This window comes from Sceloporus undulatus, chromosome 4 (assembly GCF_019175285.1).
Source record: "Sceloporus undulatus isolate JIND9_A2432 ecotype Alabama chromosome 4, SceUnd_v1.1, whole genome shotgun sequence".
Classification (NCBI taxonomy): Eukaryota; Metazoa; Chordata; class Lepidosauria; order Squamata; family Phrynosomatidae; genus Sceloporus; species Sceloporus undulatus.
In genome coordinates this window covers 21031655-21045087 of record NC_056525.1, presented here as the reverse complement: position 1 = coordinate 21045087, position 13433 = coordinate 21031655, and the positions used below count along the sequence as shown (strand labels likewise).

General features: G+C 40.3%; 1 protein-coding gene across 1 annotated transcript in view; it reads left to right on the top strand.

The window, feature by feature from the left end:
• TFAP2C (transcription factor AP-2 gamma) overlaps positions 1–13433 on the top strand; it is a 31405-nt gene that overhangs the window by 5402 nt on the left and 12570 nt on the right. The window contains exons 2-5 of the mRNA XM_042461411.1: positions 2332–2811; positions 4793–4844; positions 7185–7407; positions 8889–9007. Coding sequence (XP_042317345.1) covers positions 2332–2811; positions 4793–4844; positions 7185–7407; positions 8889–9007 — 874 coding nt within the window. The remainder of the gene's footprint in view (positions 1–2331; positions 2812–4792; positions 4845–7184; positions 7408–8888; positions 9008–13433) is intronic.

Sequence of the window (13433 nt, the reverse complement as noted above, 5' to 3'; positions counted from 1 at the left end):
TGGGGGTTTTCTTGGCAAGATTTGGTCAGAGGGGGTTTGCCATTGCCTTCCCCTGAGGCTGAGAGAGTGTGACCGCTCTGGGCCCACAACAAACCAACTCCCAGAATTCCATAGCCTTGAGCCAGAAAGAGTTAAAGCTGTTCCAACATTTCCATCCCCCTCAATTAGCCACGCGATGGAGAAATCCTTTCAAAGCGGAAAGGCATCCTTCCAAAACATACCAAACACCAATCCTTAAAAACATCAGTGTTTTTTTAAAATTTGCTTTGCGGGGGGGGGGGGGGGTGTGTTTTTTTTTTGGGGGGGGGAAGAAAAATTTAAAAAAAAAAACCCCCCTCTTTTCTTAACAAGCCCCCTGGGGCAGCAAAGTCGATTAACTTTTTCAATGGCCAGGAGGAGGAGGAGGAGGAGGAGAGGGCTTGAAAACCTAAACCAGAGACAGGAGTGTGGAAACCTCTCTCAAAGTGAGATTTGAATTTGAACTGGAAGTGAAGTGAATTGAGGGTGGGACAAAGAATAAGACTCTAAAATTTAGTCTCCTGGCCCCTTCCTTAAAAATAAACAATAATTTATTTTCAACAAAAGGAGCACTATTTATTCTCATTCTGAATCTCCATAGGAAGAAAAAGAAGAAACATGTTTAGTGTTCTCAATTTTATAAGGAATTGGAAGTTTTCCCTCTTTGCACAGTGCGGAGCAAATTGCAATTTTTAAAATGTAACCCTGTTCCTCTCAAATTAAAAATGAACAGCGCTGCAGCTCTGAACATGTTCTGTTGAGAAGTAACTGGGAATTGACTAAATAAGATTTATTTCCAAGGAAGTGTACTTTGATCTTGGTAGTGTGTGTCTGAAGCCCAGACTTGTGTATACCTGTCCTTGAACTTGGTGATACTTACTTCTGAGTAAACAGAGTTGTAATGCTTGTCAAGTGTAGTGACTGGGTATAGTAGCTGTAAAAAGGCTTCAATACATACAATTTGGTTTAGGATCAAAGACTCTGAGCTTGACAGTGGAGATTATCGTTTTGATGGAATTGTTTATGTTTGTGAATGAGGCATTTTGCAACTATGTGTGATTTAAATTACTTCCCCAAAGTATTGGGAAAAGTATTGCCAATAGGCTCCTTGGTTTTAATTTGATCAGAAGTCGATATATATTGAAGAGCAAAGGTCCAAAAAAACAACAACCCCACTTCAGAAATAATCCAGTTTGGTGTTAGGAGATCCTGGGAACTGTAGTTTATTTTGACACCAGAGCTGTCTGACAGAAGGCTAAATGTCTCACAAAACTGTGGTTCTCCGAATTCCCTAGCATTGAGCCAGGACAGTTGAAGTGGTCTCAATCTGGATTATTTTTGCAGTGTGTTTTGGACCAAGGTTGCAATTTTAGTGTAAAATTTCATTGATGTCTGGCACCTTTCAGTATACCCCCCCCCCATCATCTTGACAGTTTTAGGCTATAGTATTCAAATAACTAACCCCCCAAAACAGATGCATTGCTTTCAAACAGAAGAGTGCAAGGATTACTTGGGAAATGACTCTTAAAAAAACTGTTTTGTAAATTTTGAATGGTTTCAAATGAATTTAATTTTGTTTGTTAGAGCTACTTCAGTTTGCATCTTGTGAGGCTTGAAATGCCTGCATGCTTGGGAAATTCTTAAAGGAAAGTCTCATTGACTTGCTCAAGAATGTTTTCTTGGATGATGACTCCCAGAATCCCCCAATCCACATAGTCTGTTGGCTGTGAGGAAACCCTGGGAACTGATGATCCAAGAAAGAAATTTTGTACTCTGGACATGCTTGACAATTCCACCATCACTCTGTTTTGAAAGGTAAACAGGGCTTATAAGTGATGCAGTTCAAGTGAGACATTAAATACAGATTATGGCTGTAAATCTGGGGTATAAATGAGGTGTAATGTCAATATTCTAGACGCTTGGAAGGGACCACAAAGGAGATCTTGTCCAACCCTCAGCCAGGGAGGAACACACAACTAAAGTCCTGAAAGATCCATCCAAATTCTGTTTAAAGATGTCCAAAGAAGGCAGAGTAAAAAACCTCCCCTCTTTCTCACATTGTCCAGGTATCTTTTTCAGGTTTATAGTGATTGCATATACCAGGAATGGCTAACCACTGGAAGGTTAGGGTTGCCCTGGAGGGCTGAGAAAAAGACCTCTCTTGGGGGAGAAGAAAATGACAGTAAAGAAAATGACTATGGATCACACTTCCTCCCAGCCCCTGTCTGCTCCCCCATCTCACCCCTACTCCCCTCTCCTTAAATCCATTCTCAAGGATCACTCACACTGATGTATGCATCTTTCTTTCCACAGGACCGGCATGATGGCAGCAGCAATGGGAACCCCAGATTGCCCCACCTCTCAGCCGTCAGCCAGCACCTGTATAGTCCGGCTCCCCCTCTTTCCCACTCAGGGGCTTCGGATTTTCAGCCTCCTTACTTCCCTCCCCCTTACCAGCCTCTGCCTTACTCTCAGTCCAGTGATCCATACTCGCACCTTGGGGATCCGTTTTCCATCAGTCCTCTCCACCAGCCTCCACCACCGCCTCCCAGCCAGCAACAAACCAGCTGGCCCAACCGCCAGACTAACCAAGATCCTTCCAATCTATCTCACCATGCCCGTTCAGGCTTGGTCCCTCATCTCCCGGCTCTGGAAAGTGGCTCTGCTGGGGTGAGGAGAGAAACCTACAGACGATCAGAGCTTCTCCTGCCCCATGGCCATGGTCTTGATGCCTCCAGCATAGCAGAAAACCTTGGACTACATGAAATGGCTCATCAGATGGAAGAGGTGCAGGTAAAAAAATTGTGGGAACAGGGTTGACAAGGGTGGGAAGAAACCCCATATAAGCCAGATGAGGTCTTGGAAGAGATGCTCCTTTGGACCTAACAAACTATCTGCTCATTGAGGATCATAAAATTCAAACTTAATTAGGGCAGATGTTTCCTATTTGTCATATTTTTAGTTAGCACATGCGTGTAAGATACACACACACACCTCACCACAAGAAATCTTGGCTGTCACAGTGACCTTGTAGGTAGGTAACAGAGTGGGAATGGGCTAAGGACAAGCAGGGTTTTGAACCAAGAACTCCCAACATCCTAGCTGACATTGTTACCACTCCCTTCTTCAAACCTGTTATCTCCCAGAAGTTTTGGACCACAGCCCCCATTTGCTGACTGAGGATGATGGGAGTCTAATAGAATGTTGCCCTTGCTTCATTAAGATACTCATGTAACACTGAGGCATATGGCAGCCTCAATGGACTGAATGCCTAAGGAGACAGCCATGTGGTTCATTTATTCTGTTCCATATTTAGCATTCATTCAGTGTCTTAGCAAAGGAAACTCCACTGTTACCTTGACTTCCACTGCTCAGTCTACCCAGACTGGTTGTGTGTCTGTAGATCTATTTCTTAGTGAAAGGAACTTTCCATACCTTTTAGTAAAACAACTTATATTATCTCCATATTGCTGACTAGAGAAGATTCCTAGTGAATTCATACATGTCTTTTTCACTGAGTAACTTGAATCGAGTTCAATGAGGCTTGCATCCAGAGTTGTCTAAAGGATTTTGGCCTTAGATGCTACTCCAGACCAAATCTAAGCAGTTTAGGGAAGTTACTTTTTGGCTAACAGTCCCTAAGATTCACCCATTTAGTCAGTGGCCATACAAAAAAGTAACTTTTCCAAACTTAAGACACTTGCAAAGGTCCCATTTTTAAAACTAAAATCATAACCCAGCATCAACCTTCCCCAGAATGAAGGCATTGGGCTACAATACCCATTAGCCGCAGCAAACACAGCCACTGGAGATAATGGGAACTGTAGTCCAAAATATCAGGAAGACACCTGGCTAGGACAGGCAATTCTACATCTTTAGAGCTGAGTGAGAAAGCTCCTTTAAACAGGCTGCTTTCTAAATCTTCAGATTACTGCTTTTTTAAAAAAACAAATAAACAAAAACAAATCATATAGAATGTTTCAAACTAGATTAAATGGGAACCATAGTGATTAATGGGAAAATGGACCCTTCTATAAAGCCTAAGAGGTCAGATGCTTTCCCCTATTTTTCTTCTCCAAGCTGAATGCTCCCAATAACCGGTTTGTTTGCTTAGACCCTGTTGCTGTGACATTTAAACTCTTGGGTACATCTTAGCACTAACAGCCTTGGGTGAAGTTCAACTGATGCTCAAAGTGTATTCAGTCCCATCAGTGGGGCTTACATGACGCTTAGGTTCATGTGCTATAACCCTAGGCCTAAACTCATTTGCTAGTGCCAACTAGAATCAACCCATTAAATTAATTACTGAACTGTAGTGCAATATTTATGTAAATTCCATGAGTTCAATAATGGAGAGCAACAATTGATAAGTCCTAAATGTGCAAAAACATTCCACCTAACTCGATGGACTTTTAATTTTAAGGAAATATAAAACAGGATACACACATGATGAATAAAAAAGAAACCCTACTGGTTTCACTAGGGCATATTTCCACAGTAAGCAGGCATAGGAAGGCAGCCCTACCATGTGAGTACAAATAGTGCAGCACTAATTACTGCTGAATCAGGACCACTGCATGGAAGTCCTGCGGAAATAAAAGGCTGTTCCTTGCAATTAATATGTTAAAGGGTTTGGGTTTACAAGGTAGCCTTGCTTGTCAAGATTCACCAGGGGAAAGCTCATGTGCATGTGTCTTTTGTGTGTGTGGTGGGGAGGTGGGGTATACATCTTGTTCTACAATTGTCTTCTAAACATTTCACATTCTCTCTCCAGAATGTGGAAGATCAACATTTATTAATGCATGACCAGACAGTCATTAGAAAAGGTCAGTAAGTCTGCATTCTGCTGTTTGTTATTCTCTTGTTGTAAAAAAAATGGGAGGGGGGGGGAAAAGAAAGGGATGGCATTTAACAAATAAGGATGGCTTAGTGATGGTTGTTATTTTGGAATAAGATTTCTTTTCATGTATTTTTTTTTAAAAAAATATCTCAAGGAAGCTTCTTTAAAAACCAAAACCAAAAAGGCTCTTTTACCCCTCCTCAAATTCCTTGCATGAGCTAGTATGTATGCCTGAGGCTATATTCCACAACCCATTCGATCCAATGTAAGTTGGTTGTGGATTTGACCTGTGTGTGTGTTTGTGTGGTGAAAATTCAGTGGTTTTAAAAGGCCTGTCTTATTCAGTCCATGCAATTGGGTCCAATAAAATGGATTTAAAATAGGTTATTAAAACTCTTCAAAAACTTAGTTTGAACTGTAGTTTCCCAGAAAAAAGCAGGAAGGATATTCTTCTAATGTAAATATGTAACCTAGAAATAAGTGGATTTGGTATCTTTCAGAGAACTGCTGCCCAGTCCCTATTTAATATAATTATTTTGTTTGGGAGCTCTTAAGTAGCTGCCCAGATTTTGGAAAAATTATTGTTTCAGATTATAATTCCCAGAATCTCCCCAGCTAAGAAAGTCTAATACAGTATTACAAAAAAAGTGTGAAAACTCAAATCCAACTGTTCATATGAAACACAAACTTCCATTGTTGTTGCAATTGCTTTTGTCAGTTCTTTGTTCATTTTTCAAGTGGCCTTTTATTTGGAAGCTAATTCCATACAGTTCATTTCCAAAACATTTGGCAGTGTTAAGGTATTATGGTTGCAGGTCTTGAAATCCTTTATGAATCTAATTAGGGGAAGAGTGATAATAGGTTAAAGCAGGATGAATGAATACTAAATAAAAGACAGATACCTGCTTTTATTTATGACAAAAGCATATTTTATTCATTTTCTTTGTTATTGATTTGTCCTTAACATAGGTGAATTTATGAGAAAGTTTCATTGTTTCAAACACCAGAGATCTTCTCTCTGCCACTGCAAAGTTTACTTGTAATCTGCTCCTTTCAGTATTGGAAAGAGGCAGTCCACTTCTGTTATTGGGTTTCTTCCTCTTTATTAGATGTGCTCATTTGCATTGGTATAAAAGTAAAATTGTCACCCAGCTTCAAGAGCAGGGAGGAATGAGTTAAGTTTACTGCCAGACACTTCTAAATGAATGAGCAAATGGTTTGGTTAGGATTTATCTCCACTGAAAAGCTTTCATTGGTGGTATTTATAAGGCTGGGGTGGGGAATGGAGATACATTCCCTGATTCATTTTCACTTTCCTTGGTGAAATTGTTTTTAAAAAATCAAAGATGGTTTTGTCTGAAACTTGAGAGTAACAAGTGAAAAAAGGAAAAAGTGTTTCACTGTAAATAGTGCTGATCTTAAGCATTACTTTTTCTTTTCTGTTTCATCTGCTTAATTGGTTATTGGGTTTGGTGGTTTGACCCATCTTTTCACAATATGATGCCCTCCAGATCTGTTGATATACAATTCCAGTTTTGCCCACCATGGAGATGAGGCACCAGGTTGGGCAGAGCTAGTTTAAATGGTTGCTTTTCAACCCTTTCCGGGGGGGGGGGGTGTACAGAGCAGTGGAGCAGCTGTGTTCCCTGATTTGCCAATATTGTACTTCTGTCTCTTCAGAAGATAGAGATTTCTATTTGACTACTTCCCATACAAATACAAGATACCCTTTTGTTCTTTAGCAACTAGATGAGAAGAAGAGGCATAATTTTCTCAGTGATAATGAACTTCGTAGTTTTCTAGCAATAATAAACCTGAATGTTTCTGTTAAGATTTGAATTCAAATTCTACTTTTGGTACATTAAGATGAGTGATATGTATGAGTGTTTGATTGTGACTAGATTGTGCTCTCCTATTTCTGTTTAACTGTAACTTCAAATATGAGAACAAGTTGCATCATTGCAGTTGCAAGGGAGTTAAACAGTTGTTCTTATATGTTTTAAATAAGATTGTTTAATAATATAAAAAATAATAATGTGAAAGGAGGTCATATTCAGATTTAAGGGAATTGCTACCAATGTCATTGTGTAGCAGGTCGCTGACAAATAATTTATGTGGAATGTCTCAACTAAATAGTTTTAACAATTTGGGCTGTACATCAGCCTTTCCACAGGGAGTATCTTAATGGGTTAATACAATTTATTGGATTTCTTGTTTGTCATAGAGTCAAATCGATTAAATTTTTCAAAGATGTAGACCTCCCTTAAAAAGGGAGGAGAAAACACACCATCCTCTCTTTTTGTTTTTGTATATCTTGGTTCTCTAGGTCCAATTTCATTAACGAAAAACAATGCATTAGGTCTCCCTTGCCAGAAGGATGGACTCATCGGAGTAGTGATCAACCCCAATGAGGTATTCTGCTCCGTTCCTGGCCGGCTTTCTCTCCTCAGTTCCACGTCTAAATACAAAGTGACAGTAGCAGAGGTTCAAAGGAGGCTCTCTCCCCCAGAATGTCTCAATGCTTCTTTGCTGGGAGGAGTTCTCAGAAGGTAAGAGCCTGTGATATCTACCTCCTCTTTCTTTGTCTCCCCCTTGTCCCTGCCAAAATCATTCCTCAAAGTGGAGTTTCTTGTGTCCCTCAAGCCAAACTACATATAAATACTTTCCTTGTCTCTCAACAGTTTCATCAACGCTGTAAAAAGAAATCACTGCATCCTAATAATATTTATTCCTATGCTTAAATTCACACTTTCTGCTTCTTCTCCTCTTTGGCACTCTTTTGCATTTCTAGAACTGAAAAGTGTTATAACAGGTCTGGAAACAACTTCTCTCTTCCCTTGTGAATATGATTCTTTCCCTCCTAATCCACAAACACAAAACCTTGTGCTGCAAATTTACCATATATTTTCAGCTTTCCTTATTCACCTGTGTTATTTCTTAATGTTTATGTATATTCACAAAAATAAGTTGTCCAGTGATACAAGGTTATCCAGTCAGGGGCTTCATTTAAAGATATTTCAAAGGTTGCCAGTTGGATGTCCCAAAAAGTCATATGCATTAGCTTGCTTCTGTACCTGCAAGATACAAAACATGGCAAGTAAAAATGCTCAGACAGGAGAAGAGATTCTGAGCAGGGTGTTTTAAAAGCATTTGTGGTTAATAAAGTGGCCAGGGAAATCTTTTAAAGGAAAAACAACCTTAGAAGAGAGAGGAAAGAGAGTTGCATAACACATACATACCCAAATTACGTATTTTGGAAACAATTGTTATAATTCTAAACAGATGTAATGCATTTCCACATAGAAGGGAAGACTGTGACTTGTACCTTCTCAGTCTGCTGTCTAGATGCTAACTGTTGGTGGGCAACTTCAAGGAGAATGCTCTCCTTTCTGATGGGTCTTTTATCTTTACATCCAGAAATGGTCTGGGTGCCTTTCAAATGAAGGGCAGTTTCAAAAGAGAGCAGAGGACTGTTCTTTATGAAATAGGACACATAAGTACTGAGCTTTTAAAAAAAAACCTCCCTAGAAAGCAGAGCTGTCAGTGTGTTTGAAGAATAATCAGAAACATGTGGTCCAAAATAGTTGTCCCCACAAATATCCTGAAAGGGGACTCTTGACTTTGATGGATTACACTTGTGAGCTAGAGTTGTTGTTTTGGTTAATATCTCCATCTCTCTCTATCTCTATCTCTGTGCATGCAGTGCTTGTAAAAGATTTTAATTTTCATTATGGCTGTCATCATATTTGTCACAGTTTTTGATGGTGTAAAACAAAACAAACATGTGCCCCTTCCCCCTTCTCTCTTTTCCCTTCTTTTTTGATCTTGCTTTTTGATATTTATGTGATGGAGCATTAAAAAGTAGGTCACAGCTTGTTGTGTTGCTGGCTGTCTCTCCCCCCGCCCCATTTTTCCCCCAACAGAAGTATATTGAATGTCAGTAACTTGTGTTTTCCAGTTGCTTCGAAATGTGACCTCTTCCGAAATGCAGCTTCAATAAAACACGCTCCATCTCCTTTCTCTTTTCCAGAGCCAAATCTAAAAATGGTGGTCGATCATTAAGGGAGAAGTTGGACAAAATTGGCTTGAACCTTCCTGCTGGCAGAAGGAAAGCTGCAAATGTGACCTTACTGACATCATTGGTGGAAGGTCAGTGCAATTCTTTTTTTTTAAAGAGCCTTTCTGAAGGAGAAATAAGGTAACATTTATGGATTAATGAGGTTGTCCTCTAAAATGAGAGGGCTGAAAGTGGGTTTGGGTTTTAGGGTAGTTCATTCAGTGATTTGCAGTAAATGGACAAGGATTTCTGACCCCCGTTTCAGCTGCAGCAGTAACATGATGGTTGCTTCCTGCTTTTGACTTATGTTGCTGAACTGATGAAAGTTGGGAGTAACCAGGAGCAATTTTTGTATATGATAAGGTCGTTTTAATTTTGGTACTGAGAACAAATTCCTGACCACAGAATTGGGCTTCAGTTGGTGGATCAATAAAAATGAAATGGGTACTACAAGACTGATGTGTGCTCATGCTTGCTCTGAAAATGCAAGAATTCAGATGGTCCTTTTTTAGATCTGAGGCCCACTTCTTTCCCAATGGGCAATAGAATCAAAAAATTCAAGGGACATCTATTCCAAGCCCCTACCAGTGCATGAATCCACTGTTGAAACACCCTTGAGAAGTGGAGCTGTGGTATCCAACAGTGAAGGAGAGTACACCATCTTTTGAAACAGTTGTTTCTACTCAAACCTCTAATGGGGTTGTAGAAGAGGGAATTCAACCAGCTGAAAAGCAACACCTACTAAATTTCCCTTTTCTACACAGTCTTTAAATGTACAAGAGACCTCCGTTTTTCACTCTGTGGCACCTATTCAAGAAGTTCTTCCTCGTGTTTAATCAGAATTTCCTTTCCTCTAATTTGAATCCATTAGTTTGGGTTCTCCCTATCCCCTGCAGCAGCAGAAAACAGCATCTTCCTGCTCCTAATTTGTTTAAGCCACATAGAATGACTCTTTGGTATCCATTAAGGTTTGGTTCCAGGACCCCCCATTATATATAGTGGCATAGCAAAATAGTGTCCTTTATATAAAAATGGGAAAATTGCTTTTTAGAAATTAGATATTTTTTAAAATATTGATAGTTGAATCTGTGTATACGGAGAGTGGACTGTATATATATGGTGATAGTATTATGATTGTACCTCGGTAGTTGTTCTCAAATAACAATATAGAATGGGGAGTTGGGAGGGGGGACTAAAATAAAAAAGTAAAAGGTATTTGTAATTTTACAAGCATGAAAGAGCCTCAGGGCTGTTGGATGCTACTGAAGATGTGGATTCAATGTGTATGGAGAACGAGTTACATACATATAAGATTCCACTTAAACATTAGGAAGTGCTTCTTTTATAGTAAGAGCTGTTTGATAGTGGAGTAAAGTGCCTTGGAGGATGGTGGTTTTTCTATCTTTAATGGACAGATATCTTTCAGGTGGGCTTAGTTGTGTATTCCTATGCGGCAGGGCCCTTTGGTCCCTTCCAGATCTTTTAAGATCCTGTGTTTTTATGAGAAACCCAGTCTTGGGATTGGAAATTTGATGACAAACTTGCTTGCATATTTATAACTTGGTTGCTTATCCAGGACAAGCCACTGTTTTTTTCCCCATATGTAATCAGCAATACACTTCTTTGGCAGCCTTTTTTCAAAATGTCTGACAGCTAAGTTTACTTCTCCCCATTCTCCTCCCCTGTTTAGAAATTGAGCCCCTTTTTGCTAGTGAAATAATTTTTTTTCCTTTTTTTCTTTTTAAATCATGGAAAAGGATTGTGCCACAAACACACATTCTACACAAGTCACTGATCTTGTGAATGTAGCAGGGGAACAGAGAACCATGCATTCTTTCAGACCGGCTTACAGGAACTGTTCTCTATTTCTTGAATTGTGTACCCAGACAGATAGTTAGGAAATTCTAACATGGTGTCTAGTTATTCGGATAGCTCTGGGATCGAAAGATCTACATTTTACTGAGCAGCTGAATCCAATGACTGATTGTACCTCGGTAGAATGCCCCAAACCAATTTTAGTACAGTGGAATTTTCCAGAATTAACATTTTGTTCCAGAGTAGAGAAAAGTGCTGGATTAGCTATATTATGTGGACCTTGAATCTGTGCAGCAGCTTCCTAAAGGACGTTAAGTATAAGTGTGATGAAAGTTCCTGCAAGCTGGTACATAATGCAAGTTTTTCAGAAACTGGGATTGGCTGTAGTCTCTGCCAACTTCCCCAAAATGGCTGTGTTGAATGGGCATGATAACTGTTGTTATGAGCTCAAAGACGTGTGGCTACATCAGTTCTCTTGTCACACACTGAGTGTCATGTGTACCTTTCTAATGCTGTTCATCTTGAGGTGTGAGCAAAATGCTGCTGACTGCTGGTGGATATCCTTTAGCATTGGCTAGCCTGTTAGGGCTGATGGGTGTTGCAGTTCAAGACCTGCAGAGCCCCTTGTCAACTCCTGGCCTATCACAGCTCAAAATAGAATACACTGCACTAAAGCAATAAAAAAGCAGTAAAATTTATGCAATCAATGTATTCTCTAACAAGTAAAAGAACAACAATCCTGCTTGTTTGTTGTTTTAATGCAAAGCCATGTAGGATCAAGTTTCTTACTACTTTCTAATAGTCTTCATATCAGAAAATGGTTTCTAGTATAAGTCCCTGAAAAGCTATCATGTGTTAGATGGGAGTAGAGTGGCTCTCTTGGTCCTGGCTTGTACCAAGAGGTGGTACCAAGAAGTGGTAGTTACAGCTCTCCTTTGCTGTTTCTAAGGACTTAGAAACCATAGAGGTTTTTAAGGAGAGGTTGGATTTTGTAGTTGTATTCTATATTGTCAGTCCTATTGGTCAAGGGATTGAACTAAAAGGCACCACAGGCCCTTTTAAATTTGCCATCTAGAGTATTGTTTGGCTTGGTGATAAAAGTTAAGCAGAGTGTAGCAGAAAACCCAAAGACTAGCAAAGATTCCTTTGCGTGGCCCTCTAGATGTTGTTGAGCTACAGTGTTCAGCAGCTGCAACCAGCATAGCCAATGGTAGTTGCTGTTCAACAAAATCTGGAGGCCATGTAAAATTCCCTGTCTTACAACACTTAGTGAGTGTAGAGGTCATTTTTTAAAAAAATAGAATGCATGTTTATAACTTCCTTTAAGGCAGAGTAGCAGGATTTGCTGGAGTTGTGACACAAGTTTTTGCGCGTGCACACACACACACACACACACACACACACACGCATGCACACGCATTTTATTATTATTATTATTATTATTATTATTATTAAACTTTGGCATACACTCTAAAAAGTAATAACAATTGGATAGAGGAATAGATAAAATTACAATATAGGAAAGGAAAAAACAAGTACATCAGATATAAAAGCAAATCACATCAAACATTATCAGACAGCCAGATAACAATCACAAATTCCCTGAGAACGCTTCCCTAAACAATATGGTTTTCAGCTCAGCCTTAAAACTGGTTAGGGAAGTGATGAGCCGTGCATGCAGGGGAAGAAGGTTCCAGGAATGAGGGGCAGCAAGAGAGAAGGGACGGATCCGGGACGGGGCAGAGAAAATCCTGGGTTGAGAGAGGAGACTTTGGCTACCAGAGCGGAGAGTGCGAGTAGGGATGTAGGGAGAGAGAAGATCAGTTAAATAAAGAGGGGCCAGCCCATGCAGGGCTTTAAAGGTGAGTAACAAAAGTTTCTACCTGATGCGGAAAGGAAGAGGGAGCCAGTGAAAGGAAGACAACAGAGGGGAGACATGATCATAACGGCGAGCGAGTGAAATAATGCGTGCAGCTGAATGCTGAACAGAAATTAATGGGTGGAGGTGAGAGAGGAAGCCCTGCCAGGAGGAGGTTACAGTAGTCTAGTCATGAGACCACTAGGGCATGGACCAGTGTTTTTTGCGGTAGAAGCTGAGAGATATGGATGGATTTTGGCGATATTATACAGTGGTACCTCGGGATACGAAATACCCAGGTTACGAAATTTTCGGGATACGAAAAAATCCCATAGGGAATTATTGTTTCGGGTTACGAATGTTTTTTCGGGTTACGAAAAAACTTTTGGTGCTTTTTTCGGCTTTTTCGCACGGAATCGCGGCTTTTCCCCATTAGCGCCTATGGCAATTCGGCTTACGAAGGCTTTTCGGGTTACGAACGGTGCCGCGGAACGAATTAATTTCGTAACCCGAGGCACCACTGTAGAGAAAAAATCTACAGACCTTGGCTGTAGTCTGGATCTGGGGGATAAATGACAAAGAGGAGTCAAAAATGAAACCAAGACTGCGGGCTTCCTGGACCAGCTGGATAGAGATGTTATTGACAGAAATAGAAAAGGAATAGTGAAGGGTGGGCTTAGGAGGGAAAACAAGAAGCTCGGTCTTAGACAGTGGTCCACGGTGTCGAAGGCCGCAGACAGATCGAGAAGGACGAGGATAGAGTAAAGGCCATTCGCCTTGGCCCGCAAAAGATCATTCGAGATCTTAGTGAGGGCCATTTCTGTGGAGTGCCGTGGGCGAAAACC